Here is a 22,267-nt window from a genome sequence, read left to right on the forward strand (position 1 = left end):
AAACAAGTGGCCATCATTAAGAAAGAAAGGTCAGTCAGTCCGAAAAGTTGGGAAAACTTTGCAAATGTCCCCAAGTGCAGTGCAAAAACCATCAAGCGCTACAAAGAAACTGGCTCACATGAGGACCACCCCAGGAAAGGAAGACCAAGAGCCACCTCTGCTGTGGAGGATAAGTTCATCCGAGTCACCAGCCTCAGAAATCACAGGTTAACAGCAGCTCAGAATAGAGACCAAGTCAATGCCACACAGAGTTCTAGCAGCAGACACATCTCTACAACAACTGTTATGAGCAGACTTTGTGCAGCAGACTTTCATGGTAAAATAGCTTCTAGGAAACAACTGCTTAGGACAGGCAACAAGCAGAAGAGACTTGTTTGGGCTAAAGAACACAAGGAATGGACATTAGACCAGTAGAAATCTGTGCTTTGGTCTGATGAGTCCAAATTTGAGATCTTTGGTTGCAACCACCGTGTCTTTGTGCGACGCAGAAAAGGTGAACGGATGGACTCTACATGTCTGGTTCCCACCGTGAAGCATGGAGGAGATGTGATGGTGTGGGGGTGCTTTGCGTGACACTGTTGGGGATTTATTCAAAACTTAAGGCATACTGAACCAGCATGGCTACCACAGCATCTTGCAGCGGCAAACTATTCTTCCGATTTGTGTTTAGTTGGACCATCATTTATTTTTCAACAGGACAATGACCCCAAACACACCTCCAGGCTGTGTAAGGGCTATTTGACCAAGAAGGCGAGTCATGGGCTGCTACGCCAGATGACTTTGTCTCCACAGTCACCAGGCCTGAACCCAATCGAGATGGTTTGGGGTGAGCAGGACCGCAGAGTGAAGGCAAAAAAGGGCCAACAAGTGCTAAGCATCTCTGGGAACTCCTTCAAGACTGTTGGAAGACCATTTCCGGTGACTACCTCTTGAAGCTCATCAAGAGAATGCCAAGAGTGTGCAAAGCAGTTGTAATGAGCGGTGGAACGCACTAAATAAAATTAAAATAAAGTGCGTTCACCGTTCGGGGTCCACCGTGTGGTAGATGGGGTAACTGCTGCTAAAAGAGGCAGGGCACTCAGGCGGTAATGTGCACAGGGTTTTAGCTGCACTCCTTCCACTAAAGCAGACTCTGTTATATGCACAGAGCTGCCAACAAAAACATAAATACCGCTGAGTCTGTATAGGGTCACAGACTTCAGCGATGTGGACACGGTATTAAAGGTCACAGAAATAGCCTTAAACATCAGGACTATCCCCTATAGACCTACCGTAAAAAATAAGGTACGAGGTGTCGCAACTGCGAACACCAGGGAGGCTGCAACTGCAGCGCGGCGTGAACAGAGCCGCAAGCAAGGCGCTGCAAAGACGCTGGCGCAATGCAGGATGCTTAGCTGCTGCAAAAGGTATTGCTGGAGCGCGCTGGCGCTAGCGCTGCTACTGGCGGCTGCCCAATCACTCAAACAATCGTAATATCAGAGGGAAGGGGTTTCATAATAAGTCATTCACCAGTCCAAGCATCCAATACCAAACACACAGCAGCAAGTATGAAAAATACTGGCGCATGGCGGAACAGCCATGCGCATTTTTTACAGTGACCGGGACCTTCCGGAAGTCTCCAGAGCCCTGAGCTGAACCAATGGAATCAGGAGCAGGACCTGAGCACCTGACTCCTGAACTCCAATGGGAGCTCATTCCAGGAGCATGCTCAGAAGCTGGCTGAAAGGACTTAGCCTCTGGAGACAAATGTGAGGATCTGGATCTCTGCATAAGTATGGCAGGACACAGATTCCTAACAGCAGTAATCAAAGCAAAAGGGGGCTACTTTGAAGAACCTAGAATATAAGACATATTTTCAGTTGTTTCACACTTTTTTGTTAATTAAATAATTCTACATGTGTTAATTCATAGTTTTGATGCCTTCAGAGTGAATCTACAATTTTCATAGTCATGAAAATAAAGAAAACTCTTTGAATGAGAAGGTGTGTCCAAACTTTTGGTCTGTACTGTAGGTCACAGTATTAAATAAAGTCTCCCGATGAGTTGCCTTTGGTGAGGACGACAAAACCTGTAGAAATGAGAGGCTTGGAGAGCGAGTGTGTATACCTCACTCTATATACTAAAATGTGGGATATATGTTTTTCTGTTAGTCACCTTCTGACTAACCTTCAGGGGGTGAATTATGGGTATAGTTTTACATTTGGAATTAATAAATTTAGTTTTCTCTTTTTGTCACCAAACATGAGGAATGACAAGAGGTAACCCCTTTAAGAAGATCCAATATTGGTTAAACGATTCCAACATTCTGAACATAAAAAAGGCTTCTCCCCATGTGACTTCTCTAATGTTTATTAGCAGTTGATTTACAAGTAAAATACTTCCCACATTAAGAAAATGAAAAAGGCTTCTCCCCTGTATGAGTTCTCCGATGTTTAACAAGACGGTCTTTCCGGATAAAACATTTCCCACATTCTGGACAGGAAAAAGGCTTCTCCCCTGTGTGAGTTTTCAGGTGGGTAACAAAATTTGATTTACGTGCAAAATATTTCCCACATTCTGAACATGAAAAAGGTCTCTCCCCTGTGTGAGTTCTGTGGTGCTCGACAAAATGTGATTTATGTGCAAAACATTTCCCACATTGTGAACAGGAAAAAGGCTTCTCCCCTGTGTGAGTTCTTTGGTGTATAACAAGATTGCATTTCTGGTTAAAACATTTCCCACAGTCTGAACAGGAAAAAGGCTTCTTCCCTGTGTGAGTTCTCTGGTGGTTAACAAAATGTGATTTCCATGTAAAATATTTCCCACATTCTGAACAGTAAAATGACTTCATTGCATTAGGAGCAGTTAGCTTTTTAATGCCTCTTTTGTGACTTTGATTTTCCTTAGTAGTCAGTAATGAATCAGAAGATGGGACCTGTTTCATAGTATCAGATGACAAATCTTTGCTGTGAATGGATGATGGTATATCAGAAGTAATAGCAGTCACTTCAGTTGTATCTTGTAGGATCTCAAGATCATCAGATTTAAAAATTGAAGATGTTAGCTGTCCCTCTGATCTCCTGTTACAGTCATCTGCTTAAATAAAAAATAATTATTATTTTTTATTAAAATATCCTTGAGTTTTATATTTTTGAACATTTCTATTTAAACTGTCCATAAAAATGGCAAGCTACGTAAGAAACTTTAATTATTTACCCAGACAATGACAGTTCACAGTCTAATAGAAAACCTTGTTGGATGAACCTGTAGTGTGTGGTGTTCAACTGTTTGTTCATTCTGCCTCCCAAATATCGAATAAAAAGAAACCAATCAATGTTACGTAGGTGAAAATACCAATACCAATTCTCATCTCACAAAAAAACAAGTCTCCACTCAGGTCCATGATCTGTCAATGGAAAAACAGAGGTTCCCACACTATTAGTGGCTCAAAGGCTGTTGAAAAGCAACAAGGTTTCCATAAACCAATCCAGCAAAATCCGCTCTCACTTCTGAGTCTTGCAGTGTGCGCAAACAACATTTAGGATCCCTGTATTTAGCAATACTATAGTGCGAAGAACCCACTTAATTTATGGTGTGTGTCTCCTGGAGCACATTCTGGGCACTATGTGTGGGGTAAAATGGCAAATGTGAAATTTTCACTCTCCAATATCCACTGCGTGTTAATTTCCGGAAAGTGGCTGTGGAGTCAAAATATTCATTCCTATAGATTATAACCCTCAGTGAATTTATAAAATGGAATCCCTTTATGGGGATTTTGACTATTCTGGCCTTCTGTCATTTAGTTATATTAGGGCTTCTGCATATGGTGTGTCCAATCTCATCTGGGATCTGTTCCTGCTGTCCAGCTGGAGTAATCTGCTCCCTACTTCAGGCAGTTGGAAAGTACCACACCCTACTAAAGCTCAAAGCATACTGCCGGATTCTGCTAGATACAGCGTTGTTCTCCTCTGGTTCAGTCCTCTGTGCTCAGCTTGTGGCTTGTGTATTTGTTTCCTGTTGTGACCGTGGCCTGTTTACTGACTACTCTTGTGTCTTCTGATTCTGTATTCTGCCTTTCTGGTTCTGACCCAGGTACCGGACTATTCTTCTTGCCATCTAATACCAGGATTGTGATCAGTAACCTACAGACACTGTCAGGTCGGCGCCGTTATACTGATTACAATGATACCTTGGTTGATTAAATCCGTCTTGTGGTTGTTGTTTAATCTGTATTAGTAGTTTTTAGTTAATGAGATTCTGGGGCGGGGCTGTGACCGGGGCTTTATGTGGTGCTCTGATTACATATGCATCTGTATTGGCTTATGACAGGTTACTGATCCCTCAGTGACCTGCCCCCTATTTTAGATAATAAATATAACAGCGTTGATGTTCTTGTTGATAATGCCTATAATATTGTGGCTATTATGAGGCTTAGAAAACAAAATACATCCAGCAAAATATCACCGGTGATGGTGGCACCTGCGCAGTAGAATCTATAACTAAGAGATAGATGCTAATGGACAGGCGCCGCCGGTGTCATTTTGCTGGATGTATTTTTTTCCTAAGCCTCACAATAACCACAACATTATAGGCATTATCAACAAGAACATCAACGCTATCATATGTATTATCTAAAATAGGGGGCAGGTCACTGAGGGATCAGTAACCTGTCATAAGCCAATACAGATGCATATGTAATCAGAGCACCACATAAAGCCCCGCCCACAGGCTGCCCACAGGCCGCCCACAGCCCCGCCCCATAACACGAGAATCTCATTAACTGAAAACTACAAATAAAGACTAAACAACAACCACAAGACGGATTTCATCACCAGGTATCGCTGTGCTGTAATCAGTATAATGGCGCTGACCTGACATTGTCTGTAGGTTACTGTGAACAATCCTGCTGACCGGTTCACTTTAAATTTAGATTTAGACATTTAGAAGAGGCGATGGAGAGCCTTTTTTTAAGACTATCAGGAAGTTACAGACTCACATAAGTGAGGCCGATCCCACCACAATCAAACTTTTATACAGAATGAACAGGTAAAAAAAAACGACAATTTTTTTACTCTGTTACATCCACAACAACGTAAATATGAAGGGAGATCTCCAACACTAAACCAGAGTTGCACTCATTTATAATCTACTATTGGAGCTACTGTGAGTCTTGACCAAAGAGTAGAGAAAGTATTAGTGCTCCTCATTTCAGGAGATATTGTGCAGTAATCTGAATTCCTTAGGATCGAAAACATAATGGAATTTATGATGTGGAGTGAATCCATGAAACCAGGGCTCGAGCCATGCCAATACATCTCCTGCAGGTGAGAATAAATGTATATTAAAGCCACCAGCCACGCACAGCTAAGAGATATATCATGGCTCAGGTGTAATGGTTTTATGTAGTTTATCACAATCCTCCTAGAAATTAGTTTTAATACAAATTGAAATGTCAGGATGAAGGGAAACTCTGTTATTATTGCACAGAAATTCACGCTTGGTCTCATTTGCCCAGAAAGACTGGATCTGGTCTTGTAGGGACCATATGAGCACATGCAGCAGAACAGAAGGGAGAGAAGGTAGATTTATCCAATAAGATATCAGGGATCTAGGAAGCCAACAGCATCATTACCCTCCGCTTTCTCTTACAGACCAATCATAATACTTTTCTTTAAGTCATTTTCTAACTTGTCAGCACATTCTATGGACGCTGTCATTTGGCTTTGTAGTTTACAGATCTGGGCAGGTAACGGTCAGAGTTTTCTAATCCCAGGGGGTAGGTGGATCCTCCAGGTGGTAAGTTCTATAGAAAAGGGCTTTCAATGCCCAAAGTCATTTGAGCAGTTTTGGTGGAATAGAATGTTGTAGTTGGGAGGCAAAATGGTGACCATGGTAATACGGCCGGACTACACCACCGATAAAGCAGCCACAGCCGGTGACTGAGAAGAATCTGTGTCTTCTCTGCATTTATTGGTTACTACTCACCTGGGTAGTCATATGTAGGAATTTCCTCTTTACACCACTCATCATCTCTCACATATGGCTCTGCAGTATTAATATGGGTCAGATCTTCACCCTGAAACAAATATTGTAAAAGTCACAGACAGATGGAGAAGACACATCTATGATCATCTCTAATCCTGCCATCTCCACCGTTCTCATTACACAAGTATAAAACATATAATACTGGTGGATAAAACAAGACTGAGCACAAGACCTTCACAGCCGTCTACACATCATAGGGGAGATCTCATGACACCTTCTCTCCATCTACCTGAGGATCCTGAGGAGCATTGGGATCTTCTTGTTTACAGACCTGTGGAAGAAGAGGACGGGCACATCTCTCTGGTGTTGCCCTCTTACTGGATAGAACTGGAGGAAACAAATACAGGGACTGAATTCATTCTTTACATACAGATAATTATAGGCCGTGTGTATTTAGTCCTATTACCTGGTGATGTGAGGGGCTGGGGAACCTCCATCATGACATCCTTGTACAGATCTTTGTGTCCTTCTAAATACTCCCACTCCTCCATGGAGAAATAGACAGCGACATCCTGACACCTTATAGGAACCTGACACATACAATCAGGGCCGGATTATAGGAGGGGCAGGCGGGACTTCAGCCCCGGGGCCCCCACCACAAGAGCTTCTAAGGGGGCCCCCACCACTGGGCAGCGACCGCCAACGCAGCACGAGGATAAATATTAGACGCCGTCAGTGAATAGCAGGAACGGAGCGGCCGGCAAGGGTCCGTCCTGCTTCCTGCCTGGAGGCCGCGCTTCCTGTTTTCACACGTCATTATTCAGCGGCCGCTGCTGTGTGAGGGAGGAAGCGCTGGCGATGCTGCGGAGGACAGGTGAGAGGAGAGAGGTGGTGTCTTGTGTGTGTATGTATGTGTGTATCAGTGTATGTATGTATGTATGTCTGTGTGTGTGTATATCTGTGTGTATGATGGAGCAGGCAGAGGCAGTGATGGGACATAGGAGTGATGGTCTAGAAGGCAGTGATGGGGTGAAGGAGCAGGCAATGATGGGGGTGATGGAGCAGGCAGTGATGGGGCCGGGAGATGGAGCAGGCAGTGATGGGGTGATGGAGCAGGCAGTGATGGGGTGATGGAGCAGACAATGATGGGGATGATGGAGAAGGCAGTGATGGGGTGATGGAGCAGGCAATGATGGGGGTGATGGAGCAGGCAGTGATGGGGTGATGGAGCAGACAATGATGGGGGTGATGGAGAAGGCAGTGATGGGGTGATGGAGCAGGCAATGAGGGGAGTGATGGGGTGATGGAGCAGGCAATGATGGGGTGATGGAGCAGACAATTATGGGAGTGATGGAGCAGGCAGTGATGGGGTGATGGAGCAGACAATGATGGGAGTTATGGGGTGATGGAGCAGGCAATGATGGGGGTGATGGAGCAGGCAGTGATGGGGGTGATGGAGCAGGCAGTGATGGGGTGATGGAGCAGACAATGATGGGGGTGATGGAGAAGGCAGTGATGGGGTGATGGAGCAGGCAATGATGGGGGTGATGGAGCAGGCAATGATGGGGTGATGGAGCAGGCAATGATGGGAGTGATGGAGCAGGCAATGATGGGAGTGATGGGGGAAGGCAGTGATGGGGTGATGGAGAATGCAGTGATGGGGTGATGGAGAAGGCAATGATGGGAGTGATGGGGTGATGGAGCAGGCAATTATGGGGTGATGGAGCAGACAATGATGGGGGTGATGGAGCAGGCAATGATGGGGTGATGGAGCAGGCAATGATGGGGTGATGGAGCAGGCAATGATGGGAGTGATGGAGCAGGCAATGATGGGAGTGATGGGGGAAGGCAGTGATGGGGTGATGGAGAACGCAGTGATGGGGTGATGGAGAAGGCAATGATGGGAGTGATGGCGTGATGGAGCAGGCAATGATGGGGGTGATGGAGCAGACAATGATGGGAGTGATGGGGTGATGGAGCAGGCAATGATGGGAGTGATGGGGAGAAAGCAGTGATGGGGTGATGGAGAAGGCAGTGATGGGGAGAAGACAATGATGGGGTGATGGTCGAGAGGGCAATGATGGGGTGGTGGGTGAGAATGCAATGATGGTGGTGGTGGAAATGTGGCAGAACAAGAGGATAAGATTAGATTGTACATCTAAGTGCTACAGTTCGCGCTCTACTGTTATGGCTAAAATGTTAATGATATGGGGGCCCCCACCAGATTTTCTGCCCAGGGGCCCCCACCAACCTTAATCCGGCCCTGCATACAATGATACCGTAATTCCCCCCGATCCCTTCATAGCGTTACTGTATAATGTCCCAACATTCCCAGCAGTGTCACCTCTCCAGTCAGCAGCTCAATCATCTTGTAGATGAGTTCTAGGATCTTCTGGTCATTTATGTCACCATGTATCAGGGGGTGAGATGGAGGCCCCGTGATTGGGCTCAGGAGTCTTCCCCATCCCTCAGACACAGGGTCCTGACAGCGCTCACTAGAGGTCTTCTTCACTACTGTGTAATCCTGGTTATGGAGAGACACATTAAGAAATCTCACTACAGACATTTCCAGAGTCCTCACCTCTCCAGTTCTGACCATCTGTTATTCCCATAGATAAGAATGATGTAATGTGACATCATCAGAATCTCTCACCTCTCCAGTAAGCCGGAAGAGGATCTCTAGGGTGAGGTGTAATATTTTCTCTGCCATCTTGTCTCTGTCCATATCCATCCTTGATGGGTAAATCAATAATATGCTCTTATGTAGAAGATCTTCACTGAGAGGATCCGATATTGTAGAGACCTGAATGAGAAGATGAGCCGATGTAACATCATAAAAATCCTGTGTAATAATACAATTACTGGAGATAATAAGGGAAATATATGAGGAGATTTATTATTTTACAGTATTTAGTTTTCTCCTTTACATCTACTAATAAAACCTATATATTTAGGCCACAGACAACAAGCAGTTTCTTCCTCGGAGTCGGCAGCTGAATACGTTCCTCATAGACTCATCTTCCATAACGCTAATTCTCGTCTCATTTACCGACACTGGAACGACATCTTCATCTTCTACTACGGTTCTAGAAACATATTTGGCCACAGTCCGTCACTGACTCCATCACCACCGGCCGTCTATATGAATGTTTCCTGTCATCACCGCTGTCATGAACCCCGCACTGAACTTGCTCACTGAGCCAGTGCGCGTGTCTTGAGTAAGACAGACTGTACTCAAAGATATCTGTGAAGATGCGTGCTTCAGACAAACAGGACCTAAAGCACGTGACTGCTGGGGGCGGAGCCGGCCTCAGATCTCTCAGAGGAAGCAGGAGCAGAGAGAGGTTGATTCAGGCCAGATAGGACTTAAAGCACCTGACTGCTGGGGGTGTGGCCTAAACTCCGAGAGCTAGGAGCAGAAGGAAAACTCCTAGAAGGGTAATTACGGGACAAAGTACCAAGGGGCAAATACAGAGACGTAAACCAGATCAGGCCAGGTCAAAACACGAGATAGCACGACAGTACCAAAGGATTAGACAGAACGGATAGTCAGGACATAGCAAGAGATCAGAAAACCAGAATGGGCAAATACACAGTACCAAGACAGTAGACAAACTCACAACGAAGAGACGGACCGGGTCAAAACCAAACAAACACCACACTGCACTTGCTCACTGAGCCAGTGCGCATGTCCTGAGTAAGACAGACTGTACTCAAAGATACCTGTGGAGCGGGGCAGCGGCGGTGAAGATGCATGCGTCTTTTTGACGGTGCGGCGACCTGTACCAAACGCAGCATGATGCATTTTGGTGCGCTCGCTGCCCCGTCAAAAAGACGCCTGCGGAGGCATCTGCAGTCATCGGCACGGCCTGCATACCTAATGCTAAAGATAGGGTACGCAGGCCGCATGCCGACAGAGGCGGAGCTGACTGGAGGAGGTGCGGGCGGGTGCGGAGCTTCACAGAGGAAGCACGCAGCCCTCCGCACCATGAAACTAGCCTAGCCAGGGAATTTCTCTTACTTATTAGAAGGTTTACCATGTCGACAGAGCATTTAAAACAAATAGAATCCCATAGTTTAATGAATATTGCATCTTGTGGAAAAGAAGATTTTTGGGATAATTTTAATCCCTCAGGTAAAATACCTTCAGAAATGCAACGTTTTAAAAATAGGGCATCAACATGAATGGTAAATTAAATTTTGCTATAGTTTTTGTAATCTGTAAAAAGTTTAAGCATGTGTTTCTTATCCTGGTCTTTCAACTTGTGGGAAATTATATGATATTCTATGGGCGAAGAGGAATTTCTGGAAGCTCCTATGGCTTCCATTATGACAAGTACTCTTTGATTCTCAAATCGTGAATCTCACATCAACAACAGAGAAAGCTATTGGATTTTTAAATTAGGTACACTGGCTCCGGAAGGGTTAAATTTGACCATAGTCAATGCAGTTAGATAACAAAAAATAGTCCAGCATTTCATTATTATATATTATTCCCTTTTATATGTTTCTGTTTTTAACATGTTTTTATTTCACTTTTAATATTTTATGTATTCCTTTTTTCTACAACTATTTTTGGCATTTTAACAGTGTGTGTTTTGTTTTAGTTATTGCTTCATTGTTCAGTTGTTCACTTGTTTTCATTGGCTCTTCTCCCTTTAAATACACCACCACCCCCTTATTTCCCATGCCACCTGATGAAGACGGCGGTTCGCCGTTGAACACGTTGTGGATTCTGTTCCCTTGAATAAAGATATGCACTTTTTGAATCACCTTTTGCCTCCTCCATCGCTACCTCAAGCTTTCCTCAAAGACCGCGTGTTTCTTTTGTCTCCGATAGTATTACACTGACAGGCAGTGATGATACATGGCACTACAGTAGTACAGTGCATCACCGGAGCCATCAGAGGTTGTATGTTGGATAATTGCACTGATGAGAGGTGTTTAAAAAAAAGTTTAACTCCTTCCTGACGTTGGGATTTTCCGATTTTGTTTTTTGGTCCCTTTCTTCCCAGAGCCATAACTTTTTTTATTTTTCCATCAATATGGCCATGTGAGAGTTTGTTTTTTGCGGGACGAGTTGTGTTTCTGAATGAGACCATTTACTTTACCATATTGTGTACTGTAAAACAGGAAAAAAAAACTCCAAGTGTGGTGAAATTGCAAAAAAAAAAAAGTGCAATTCCATGTGAGGGCTTATTTTTTGTGGGACGAGTTGTACTTTTGAACGACACCATTGATTTTACCATGTCTTGCACTCAAACATGGGAAAAAAATTCCAAGTGCGGTGAAATTGCAAAAAAGTGCAATCCCACACTTGTTTTTTGATTGGCCTTTGTGCTAGGTTCATTAAATGCTAAAACTGACCAGCCGCTATGATTCCCCAGGTCATTATTGTGATGGTTCCCAAGGGTGAACCCACTGGACCGCAGTAAGCGAACCTCCCCTGGTGGACCACCCCCTATACAGGGAGCGTTAGGGACAGGCCCAGGGGAAACTACTCACCACAGCAGCCGGTAGCCGAGGAGGACAGAGGAGACACAGCAGGAGACGAGAAAGGCAGGCGGACGGACGTGCAGGACCGGAACCACGGCAGACGGAGGGGACGGAGACACAGGCTAGCAGGACTGGAACACAGGGATGTGGAATGGAAAATTCAGGCAGGCACGGCAGGAACGATGAGACACGGGCTGGATGAAGACACAGGCTAGCAGGACTGGAACACAGGGACACAGACTGAAAGTGGCACGGGATGGCAGGCACTGGGAGAGACACAAAGGAGCAGGTTAAACAGGACGACCGAGATAGGGAGAGGAGTAATGCAGCAGGGAGAACTGGGAAGGCAGGCAGACCAGGGTCACTAGCTACACACAATTTATGATCAGGCAACGCCAGGGAGGAAGAGGTTGCCTGATAAGGGCAGGTGCAGATGTGCTTCCGGGTCAGGACCTATAGTGAGCCAGGGAGAGAGGCCGGTCTCACAGAGAGGGGTGTGCGCATGCGCCGTGGGGCCGGCCGCGCGCGCCTGACAGGAAGCCGAGGCAGGAGCGGGTGCAGGAGAAGAAGAGCGGACGGGAACGTGCCGGGCCCAGTGAGTATGATGGGGCGCGGATAGCGATGGTACGTGCGGCCGCGGGGCAGGCAGAGCAGGCAGCGGCATGACAGTACCCCCCTCCTTACGCGCCCTCTTCCCCAGACTGGAAACAAATCGTGCCAAAATCCGAGGAGCCTGGATGTTTTCCCGAGGTTCCCAAGATCTCTCCTATGGACCAAAACCGTTCCAATACACCAGGAAATAGGTTCTCCCTCTAAGCCTTTTCATGGCGAGAATGTCTTTAACCTCAAAGACATCATCAGCGGAAATAGGCCGAGGAGAATGAGTTGTAGAGGCATGGAACTGATTGAGAATCACTTGTTTCAGAAGAGAGACATAGAATGAATTGGGGATACGGAGCAAGGCGGGAAGCTTCAACTTGTATGAGACGTCGTTAATGCAAGACAAGACCTCGAAGGGTCCGATGTACCGAGCACCCAATTTGTGCGAAGGAATCTTCAAGTGGATGAATTTGGAGGACAACCACCGCCCGGATGATAAAGGGGTGGATCCAAGCGCCTCTTATCTGCGTGTTTTTTCATCCTTACACGTGCTTGCTCGAGAGCGGTCTTGGTCTCCTGCCAGATCCTGGAGAACTCCCCAGACAGAAGATCGGACGTCGGCACACCTGAGACAGGAGGAACCGGCAGGGGTATGCCTGGATGTTGCCCGTATATGATAAAGAAGGGGGACTTGGAAGAAGATTCGCTGACGTGATTGTTATAAGTGAATTCAGCCCATGGAAGTAAGTCTGACCAATCGTTCTGATGATCGTTGGAGAAGTGACTGAGGTAATTCACCAAAATTTGGTTAGTACGCTCAGCTTGTCCGTTGGTCTGTGGGTGATAGGCAGAGGAAAAATCCAGTACGACGTTCATGGATCTGTAGAGTGCCCTCCAAAATCGGGACGTGAACTGGACTCCCCTGTCCGAGACAATATGTTGAGGAAGACCATGAAGACGAAAAATATGATGGATGAAGATTTTCGCCAATTCGGGGGCCGAAGGTAGGCCAGGAAGCGAGATGAAATGGGCCATCTTGGAAAATCTATCCACAACGACGAGGATGACGGTGCGGCCCGCAGAGCAAGGCAAATCAGTAATAAAGTCCATAGCCACATGCTGCCAGGGAGCCGAAGGGACTGGCAGCGGATGCAAGAGACCAGGAGGTAATTGTCTGGGATCCTTGTTCCGGGCACATGAGGGGCAAGACACTAAAAAACTTTGCACATCCTGAAGAAGAGTGGGCCACCAGTAGTAGCGAGACACGAGCTGAAGAGTCTTTTTGAACCTAGCATGACCTGCAATTTTGGAGGCATGGCCCCAGCGCAAGACCCGCTTCCTGTTGTTCTCAGGGACGTAGGTCTTTCCTGGAGGTAGAGTGGACAGGCTGAGGGGTGCCACCGTGATGATTTTAGAAGGGTCCATGATGTGCATGGGCTCCTCTTCAGTATCGCCAGCAAGAAAAGATCTGGACAATGCATCGGCCTTGAGGTTCTTACTACCATCTGGCTTGCCGGGGATTCAGCCTCTGCACCGTTCGAATGTATGCAAAATTTTTATGGCCCGTATAGATCTTAAATGGATGCACAGCTCCCTCTAATAGGTACCGCCATTCCTCCAATGCCAACTTGATGGCCAACAGCACCCTGTCACCAATGGCATAATTTCGCTCCGAGACGGTAAATGTTTTTGAGAAGAAGCCGCAGGTGACCAGTCGCCCAGAAGAAGATCTCTGCGAGAGCACGGCTCCAGCCCCGATGGCAGAGGCATCCACCTCCAAAATGAAAGGTTTGTTGGTCTCCGGACGATGGAGAACGGGAGCTGAGGCAAAGGCTTGTTTCAAGGTAAGAAAAGCTTTTTCGGCCTCCGAGGACTAGACGTGAGAGTCAACCCCTTACGAATTAGAGAGGAGATTGGCGCAGTCAAAGAAGAAAAGTGAGGGATGAACTGCCGGTAATAATTGGCAAAGCCAAGAAATCGCTGGATTGCCTTGATTCCATGAGGTTGTGGCCAGTTGAGCACGGCGGACACCTTCTCCAGGTCCATACTCAAGCCGGAATCGGAAATAATGTAGCCCAGGAACGGGAGAGATGTCTGCTCGAGGCACACTTCTCTAGCTTAGCATACAGGCGATTCTCCCGCAGGCGCAGCAAAACTTGACGGACGTTCCTTCTATGGGTAGGCAAGTCCGGGGAAAAGACAAGAAGGTCATCCAGATATACCACCACACAGGAGTACAGAAGGTCTCGGAAAATATAATTCACGAACTCCTGGAACACTGCCGGAGCATTGCACAGGCCGAATGGCATCACCAGATATTCGTAGTGGCCGTCCCTAGTGTTAAAAGCGGTCTTCCATTCATCTCCGGAGCGAATACGGATGAGATTGTAGGCCCACGGAGATCTAGTTTGGTGAAGATTCGTGCTCCCCGCAGCCGATCAAATAGCTCTGGAATGAGAGGGAGCGGATATTTATTTTTGATGGTGATATCATTGAGACCCCGGTAATCGATGCAGGGACGGAGCGAGCCGTCCTTCTTCTTGACGAAGAAGAAGCCCACTCCTGCGGGCGAAGACGATTTCCGAATAAAGCCTCTGGCCAAATTCTCCTGGACGTACTCGGTCATGGCCTGTGATTCGAGAGGATTCAGAGGGTAAATTCGACCACGGGGTGGAGTAGAACCTGGAATGAGGTTGACTGGGCAGTCGTAGGGACGATGCGGAGGCAAACTCTCTGCTTCTTTCTTGTTAAAAACGTCCGCGAAGGACCAGTAGGCCGAAGGCAAGCTTGCAGGCACCGCAGGAGATGGAGAAGCTTTGACTGGCTGAATGGGAAGAAGGCACGTAGAGTGACAGGATTGATCCCATCGTAAAATGTTACCAGCTCGCCAATCAAGTACGGGTTCGTGGGTTCTTAACCAAGGAAGGCCTAAGAGAAGTGAATAGGATAACGACGGCAGTACGAAGAAGGCGATCTTCTCCCGATGCAGGACTCCGATCTGTAGCTCCACCTCTTCGGTGACCAAAGTAACGGTCTCCCGCAGGGGAGCACCGTCGACTGAAGCTAACTGCTGAGGAGTCTCCAAGGATCTGACAGGTATCCTCAATCTTTTGACCGCCTCGAGCTGGATGAAGTTCCCGGCTGCTCCAGAATCTATATAGGCCACCTCGGAGGAGCGGCTGGAACCGAAATTCAGTAAGACCGAGAAGGTTAAGGGTAGAGAAGTATTGCTAACACCTAGGGAGGCCTCTCTTACCTGTCCTAGGCGGAGGCTCACTGGGCAAGAGCGCAGAAAGTGAGAGGAACTGCCACAGTAGAGACAGAGACCTTGGGCGAGCCTCTCTTGACGGTGCAGCTCAGCTGGCTTGAGGCGGTCCACCTGCATAGGCTCTGGCGCTGGAGCTGCGGTGAAAAATCGCGAGCGGGGAGGACTGCATGTGGCTGGGGATGACCTAGAAGGCCTTCTCTCCCTGGCAGCTTCGCGAGATTGCTCCTGGAAGCGTAGATCGATACGCGTAGCCAGGGAAATTAGGTCCTCAAGGGACGTTGGTGTGTCTCGCCCTGCCAACTCGTCTTTGATTCGAGATGACAAGCCTCGCCAAAAAGCTCCTACCAGGGCCTCGTTGTTCCATCCCAGCTCAGAGGACAACGTACGGAACTGGATGGCGTACTGGCCTACGGAGAGGGAACCCTGGCGGAGATTAAATAGGGACTGGGTGGTGGAGACCAGGCGGCCCTGCTCGTCAAAGACTTTACGAAAAGTCTCTAGAAAAGTAGCGAGCTGGGTGACCAGAGGATCGTCTTGCTCCCACAGGGGGTTTACCCAGGCTAGCGCCTACCCCTCCAAGTGGGATACCACAAAGGCCACTTTGGCTCGGTCGGTGGGGTACTGCTGCGGCAACAGCTCAAAATGCAATTGGCACTGGATAAGGAACCCCCGACATAATTTGGGATCCCCGCTATACCGCGGAGGTTTGGCCAAATGGGGTGACGGATGTGGGACAGGAGCCGGGACCGAGGCAGAGGTTTGGAGTGAGAGCAATCGGTTATCCCCGAAGCCATGTAGTTATGAATGTGGGCTTGGGTGTCTTGCTGCTGGGCAAGCTCCTGTTGGAGGCTGGACAGCTGGGACGCGCTCCCTGGATTGGAGGCCTGTAAAGCCGAGAGACCGGACTCCATGGTTTTCAAAAAAGCCATGATCCGGGACTGATTCTCCCGTGGGATTGCGGCTGAGGTACCGGCGGGGTCCATGGCCTGATCGAGCTGTGATGGTTCCCAAGGGTGAACCCACTGGACCGCGGTAAGCAAACCTCCCCTGGGCGAGCGGGCCAGGTGGACCACCCCCTATACAGGGAGCGTTAGGGACAGGCCCAGGGGAAACTACTCACCACGGCAGCCGGTACCCGAGGAGGACAGAGGAGACACAGCAGGAGACGAGAAAGGCAGGCGGACGGACGTGCAGGACCGGAACCACGGCAGACGGAGGGGACGGAGACACAGGCTAGCAGGACTGGAACACAGTGATGCGGACTGGAAGATTCAGGCAGGCACGGCAGGAACGATGAGACATGGGCTGGATGAAGACACAGGCTAGCAGGACTGGAACACAGGGACACAGACTGGAAGTGGACACGGGATGGCAGGCACTGGGAAAGACACAAAGGAGCAGGTTAAACAGGACGACCGAGATAGGGAGAGGAGTAGCGCAGCAGGGAGAACTGGGAAGGCAGGCAGACAAGGGGCCAGGGTCACTAGCTACACACGAGTGACGATCAGGCAACGCCAGGGAGGAAGAGGCGGCCTGATAAGGGCAGGTGCAGATGTGCTTCCGGGTCAGGACCTATAGTGAGCCGGGGAGAGAGGCCGGTCTCACAGAGAGGTGTGCGCGTGCGCAGTGGGGCCGGCCGTGAGCGCACGCCTGACAGGAAGCCGAGGAAGGAGCGGGTGCAGGAGAAGGAGAGCGGACGGGAACGCGCCGGGCTCGGTGAGTATGACGGAGCGCGGATAGCGATGGTACGTGCGGCCGCGGGGCAGGGAGAGCAGGCAGCGGCGTGACAATTATGAGTTCATAGACACCAAACATGTCTAGGTTCATTTTTATCTAAGTGGTGAAAAAAAAATTCCAAAGTTTGTTAAAAAAAATGTAGGGATCTGGGGCCGGGTGATGGCTTATTTTTTGCACGCCGATCTGACATTTTCATAGAATCATAGAATCATAGAATCGTAGAGTTGGAAGGGACCTCCTGGGCCATCTGGTCCAACCCCCTGCTCAAAGCAGGATTCGCTAAATCATCCCAGTCAGATGTATGTCCAGCCTCTGTTTGAAGACTTCCATTGAAGGAGAACTCACCACTTCTCGTGGCAGCCTGTTCCACTCATTGATCACTCTAACTGTCAAAAAGTTTTTTCTAATATCTAATCTGTGTCTCCTCCCATTCAGTTTCATCCCATTGCTTCTAGTCTTTCCTTGTGCAAATGAGAATAAAGTTGATCCTTCTACAATGTGACAGCCCTTTAGATATTTGTAGACAGCTATTAAGTCTCCTCTCAGTCTTCTCTTTTGCAAACTAAACATTCCCAAATCCTGCAACCTTTCCTCATAAGACAGGGTTTGCAGACCGGTCACCATTCTGGTCGCTCTTTTCTGAACTTGCTCCAGTTTGTTGATGTCTTTTTTAAAATGTGGTGCCCAAAACTGGACACAATATTCCAGATGAGGTCTGACCAAAGAGGAGTAGAGGGAAATAATGACTTCACGGGATCCAGACTGTATGCTTCTGTTAATACATCCTAGAATTTCATTTGCCTTTTTTGCTGCTGCATCACACTGTTGACTCATATTCAGTCTGTGATCTATTAGTATACCCAAGTCTTTTTCACATGTGCTGTCACTTAGCCCTATTCCTCCCATTCTATATATGCTTTTTTCATTTTTATTGCCCAGATGTAGTACTTTGCATTTCTCCCTGTTAAAAACCATTCTGTTAGTTGCTGCCCACTTCTCCAGTTTATTTATATCTTTTTGAATCCTCTCTCTCTCTTCTCTAGTATTAGCTATCCCTCCTAGCTTTGTGTCATCAGCAAATTTAATCAGTTTACCCTCAATTCCTTCATCTAAATCGTTGATAAAGATGTTGAACAATACAGGGCCCAGGACAGAGCCCTGTGGTACCCCACTTGAGACATTCTTCCAACTGGATGTGCAGCCATTTACGACCACTCTTTGGGTCCGATCACTAAGCCAGTTATGAATCCACCTAACAGTTGCCTTGTCCATTCCATACTTAATCATTTTTTCAATAAGGATTGTATGAGAGACTTTGTCAAATGCTTTGCTGAAGTCAAGATATACTATATCTACAGCATTTCCTTGATCCACCCAATCAGTGATACCGTCATAGAAGGAAATTTTTATTGATACCATGCTGGTGCAGATACGTTCTTTTGATTGCCTGTTATTGTAATGTTGCAATGACCAAGAAAACGTGATTCTGGCATTTTGATTTTTTTCTCGCTAAGCCATTTACCGATTTGATTATTTTTTTTTATATTGATAGATAAGGCGATTCTGAAAGTGTCGATACCAAATATGTGTAGATTTGATTTTTTTTAATTGTTTAATTTTGAATGGGGCAAAACGGGGTGATTTGAACTTTTATATTTTTAAATAGCATTTTTTTAACTTTTTACTTGCTTCAATAGTCTCCATGGGATACTAGAAGCTGTGATCATTTGATCGCCTCTGCTGCATACAGCAGGCATGCAGCACTGCTCTATGTAGCAGATATGCTCACTTGCTATGAGCGCTGACCACCAGGCGGCGCTCATAGCTATCTGGCTATGACAACCACAGGGATCTTCTCCTGAACTCGGGTTGTCATGCCAACCCATCGGTGACCGGGGTTCATGTGACACAGGCGCTGATGGGAGGAGGGAATGACGCGCTTCCTGCGGGAGCATGTTAAATGCCGCTGTCAGAGTTTGACAGCCGTGGGTGAATCGCAATTTCACCCGCGGCTATTCCGGACACGTCCACTAATCTGATCAGTTGTCATGTTCCGGAAAAGGTGAGGCCTCACCGCCGGAGCCCGCTCCAAACGGGGAGTCATCCAATGATGGACTGTGTCCATCATTGGATGTTAAGGGGTTAAAGGGAAACTGTCAGCAGGATTGTGCACAGTAACCTACACACCGTGTCAGGTCGGCGCCATTATACTGATTACAATGATACCTTGTGATGAAATCCGTCTTGTGGCTGTTTCTTAATCTTTATTTTCAATTTTGTGTTAATGATACGCTCGTGCCCTAAGGCGGGGTTCATGTATGTGGTGCTCTGAATAGTTATATATAATGCAGACTGCTGACAGGTCTCTGCTCCCTCACTGACCGCCCCCCTAGTTTGCATAATGAATGCCATCACATACTGAATAAAAAAAAAATGCTTCTGCAGGAAGGTGCCGGCCGTGACACCAGCGCTGGAACATAATCGCATGGTTACTGTGCACTTAACCCTTTTGCAGATTTACTTGAGGAAAAAAAAAGTCATTTTGAAAATGGCACCCAGGGCGTCTGTGCAGTACCAATTATCGGTTTGCATAGAGATATGATAACTGCTGTTGTGCCGATGGCACCATCTTGCTGGAGAATAAAAAAGAAACGTCCTCCTCCAAGATGGCGCTGCCTGCGTATGCGCAATAGCAGCTGTTGGAGATCTCACGGCAGCCACTTGCCCGCAAAAGTGTTTTTTTTTATTCAGTATGTGGTGGTATTGATTATGTAAACTAGGGGGCAGGTCAGTGAGGGAGCAGTGACCTGTCAGCAGTCTGCATTATGAATATATAATCAGAGCATGACATTCCCCAACCCCGCCTTAGGGCACGAGCATATCATTAACACAAAACTGAAAGTAAAGATAAAGAAACAACCACAAGATGGATTCCATCACCCAAGGTATCATTTTATTCAGTATAACGGTGCCGACCTGACATTGCCTGTAGGTTACTGTGTCCAATTCTGCTGACAGGTTCCCTTTAAGTGATGAAAAAATCCAAAGTTGATTTAAAAAAATGTTGCAATTTTCCGAGACCCGTGGCATCTCTATTTTTCGGGCTCTGGGGCTGGGTGAGAGCTTATTTTTTGTACGCTGAGCTGACATTTTTATTGATACCATTTTGTCGTAGATGTGATGTGTTGATTGCCTGTTATTGCATTTTAATGCAATTTGCGGAGACCCAAAAAGCATAATTCTGGAGTTTTCTCTCTTACTTATACATATGTGTCTCATCACCAGGAAATTGTTCTCCTGTGTGCTCATACAGCTCCCACACAGTATGATGGCCCCCACAGACCCCACACAACTTCAGGGCCCCACAGCCCTTCACCTAATATGATGCCCCCACAATTCCAGATATTAAAAAAACAAAGCACACACTACTCGCCCAACCCTGTTCCCAAGGTGCGCTGCTCCGGTCTGTGCAGTGTGAGCACTGAGGCTCCATACTACAGGTGTGATGTAGTGACGTTATTGTGCCTGCAGCGCACGGCATCTCAGACTCACAGGCGAAGGCTGTATGTTGGATCAGGAGCTTTCAATTCCCAGATTCACTTGGGAGTGGTTCATGTTCATGATTCCTGTTTAAAATTTCACTTAAGATGTGGGCTTGTCAATATTTGTTTTTGCAAGCAACAGTGTAGGAACCGTGTGTATGTCAGGTATGTGTGACACTAAACACAAGTCAGAGACAGAGCAAGGGCATTGCCAGTGGCGTAACTGCAAAGTTATGGGCCCCGATGCGAACTTACACCTTGTACACGTGCGGCTCCGCTCCGCACACCTCTTACATGCGCGGCTCCACTCCGTACACCTCGTACACATGCGGCTCCGCTCCGTACACCTCGTACACGTGTGGCTCCGCTCTGTACACTTCGTACACACACGGCTCTGCTCCGTACACCTTGTACACACACACACGGTTCTGCTCCGTACACCTTGTACACACACGGCTCTGCTCCGTACACCTTGTACACACACCACTCCGCACACCCCATACACACGCGGCTCTGCTCTGTCCACCCTGTAAACCCCTCCTGACTCCACACATAAACTTACCCTCATCCAGCACCATGACAACCAGCACAGCAGAGTCCTGCATACACAGAGGCTCCTGATCATGTGACCCCTGACTCCTCCCCTCCTGTGACCCCATCACAGCTCCTGTGTGCACAGAACAGCCATCGCGTCAGGCCAATTGCAGCCTGGCAGCCAATCACAGCACGGAGCTGCACAGCCAATGAGCAGCTGCAGCTCCCAGAGGCTGCCACTCCCCTGACACGCCCACTACACAGCTCACCTTCAAAGTGCAAACTCGCGATCGGGCCTCTAAACACTCCGGGCCCCGTCGCAACTGCAACCGTGGTAGTTACGCCCCCCTGGGCGTTGCCAAACCCACGAGTTACACGTTGGTGCAGTAGCCCAAGGAAATGGGTTGATACAGGTGATCCAGCTGGAGGGTAACATTTCAGTTTATTTTCTTAAGTTGCCAAAAAAAGACATTTGAGTTAAACTAACTTGGGTCACTGCTTCATTATCACACTGTCGTGAAAGCTGCTGCTTCACAATATATTTGGCGGTGTCATATCTCTCGACTTTGTAGACCACATGCAACAACATGTAGACATGTAGACAACAACAGTTGTACTTGGCAGGCTCGGCCCAGATGGTATGGAGATGAATGAGAGAGACCAAAAATAAACTTTTCTATAGTTAACAAGAACTTGAAGTATATACATCAGATAGCAGGCACAACTGTCAGGGTCCGGACAGCGCCGCTAAGCAGGGACTCACCCGCACCATAGGACCCCTGGGGACAAGAACAGCCGGACAATAAAGATGCACGGGCCCTGAATGTAGAAGATTAGAAAACATGCACAGTACCTACGGTCATGTGAATGGTCATGTGACTGCAAGAGGGCGGAGCTTAGCGTCCTGCTTTCAGAGGACGAAGAAAACTCAGAGTCGGGCAAAGCAGAGGTCAGGCACAATACAGGCAAGCGAGGTACAGGAAGGATAAACAGACGGAAGGTCAGACAAAGCCAAAGGTCATACACAAGATATCAATACAGTACCAGGGATGAGACAGAACAGACAGTCAGGGCCAAGCAGAGATCAAAAACCAAACGGACATAGAAGGTACCAAGCAGAATCCAA

General features: G+C 47.5%; 1 protein-coding gene across 2 annotated transcripts; it reads right to left on the reverse strand.

Annotated features, from left to right (window-relative positions):
• Window positions 1–2,333: 2,333 nt before the first annotated feature.
• On the reverse strand, window positions 2,334–21,964 carry LOC141059261 (gastrula zinc finger protein XlCGF66.1-like). 2 transcript variants are annotated; one of them, XM_073555582.1, is made up of 7 exons: window positions 21,905–21,964; window positions 8,618–8,767; window positions 8,309–8,488; window positions 6,431–6,554; window positions 6,254–6,351; window positions 5,965–6,055; window positions 2,334–3,072 (listed from the first exon to the last, which is right to left on the reverse strand). In XM_073555582.1, the coding sequence occupies exons 1-7, from the start codon at window positions 21,911–21,913 to the stop codon at window positions 2,387–2,389; spliced, it is 1,338 nt and encodes a 445-aa protein (XP_073411683.1). In that variant the 5' UTR covers window positions 21,914–21,964; the 3' UTR covers window positions 2,334–2,386. The 2 variants fall into 2 exon arrangements, with proteins under 2 accessions (XP_073411683.1, XP_073411682.1); XM_073555581.1 differs by having other exon boundaries at window positions 2,334–3,075.
• Window positions 21,965–22,267: the final 303 nt, after the last annotated feature.

The sequence above is a fragment of the Dendrobates tinctorius genome, unplaced genomic scaffold (genome assembly GCF_039654945.1).
Source record: "Dendrobates tinctorius isolate UK_male_01 unplaced genomic scaffold, ASM3965494v1 ptg000226l, whole genome shotgun sequence".
In the NCBI taxonomy this organism is placed as follows: domain Eukaryota; kingdom Metazoa; phylum Chordata; class Amphibia; order Anura; family Dendrobatidae; genus Dendrobates; species Dendrobates tinctorius.

Coding starts and splice junctions, on each gene's coding strand:
- LOC141059261 (XM_073555581.1), bottom strand. Junction 8,489..8,617: donor TCTTCCGGCTTACTGGAGAG/GTGAGAGATTCT, acceptor CTCCATAACCAG/GATTACACAGTAGTGAAGAA. Junction 6,352..6,430: donor CCAGCCCCTCACATCACCAG/GTAATAGGACTA, acceptor TGTTTCCTCCAG/TTCTATCCAGTAAGAGGGCA.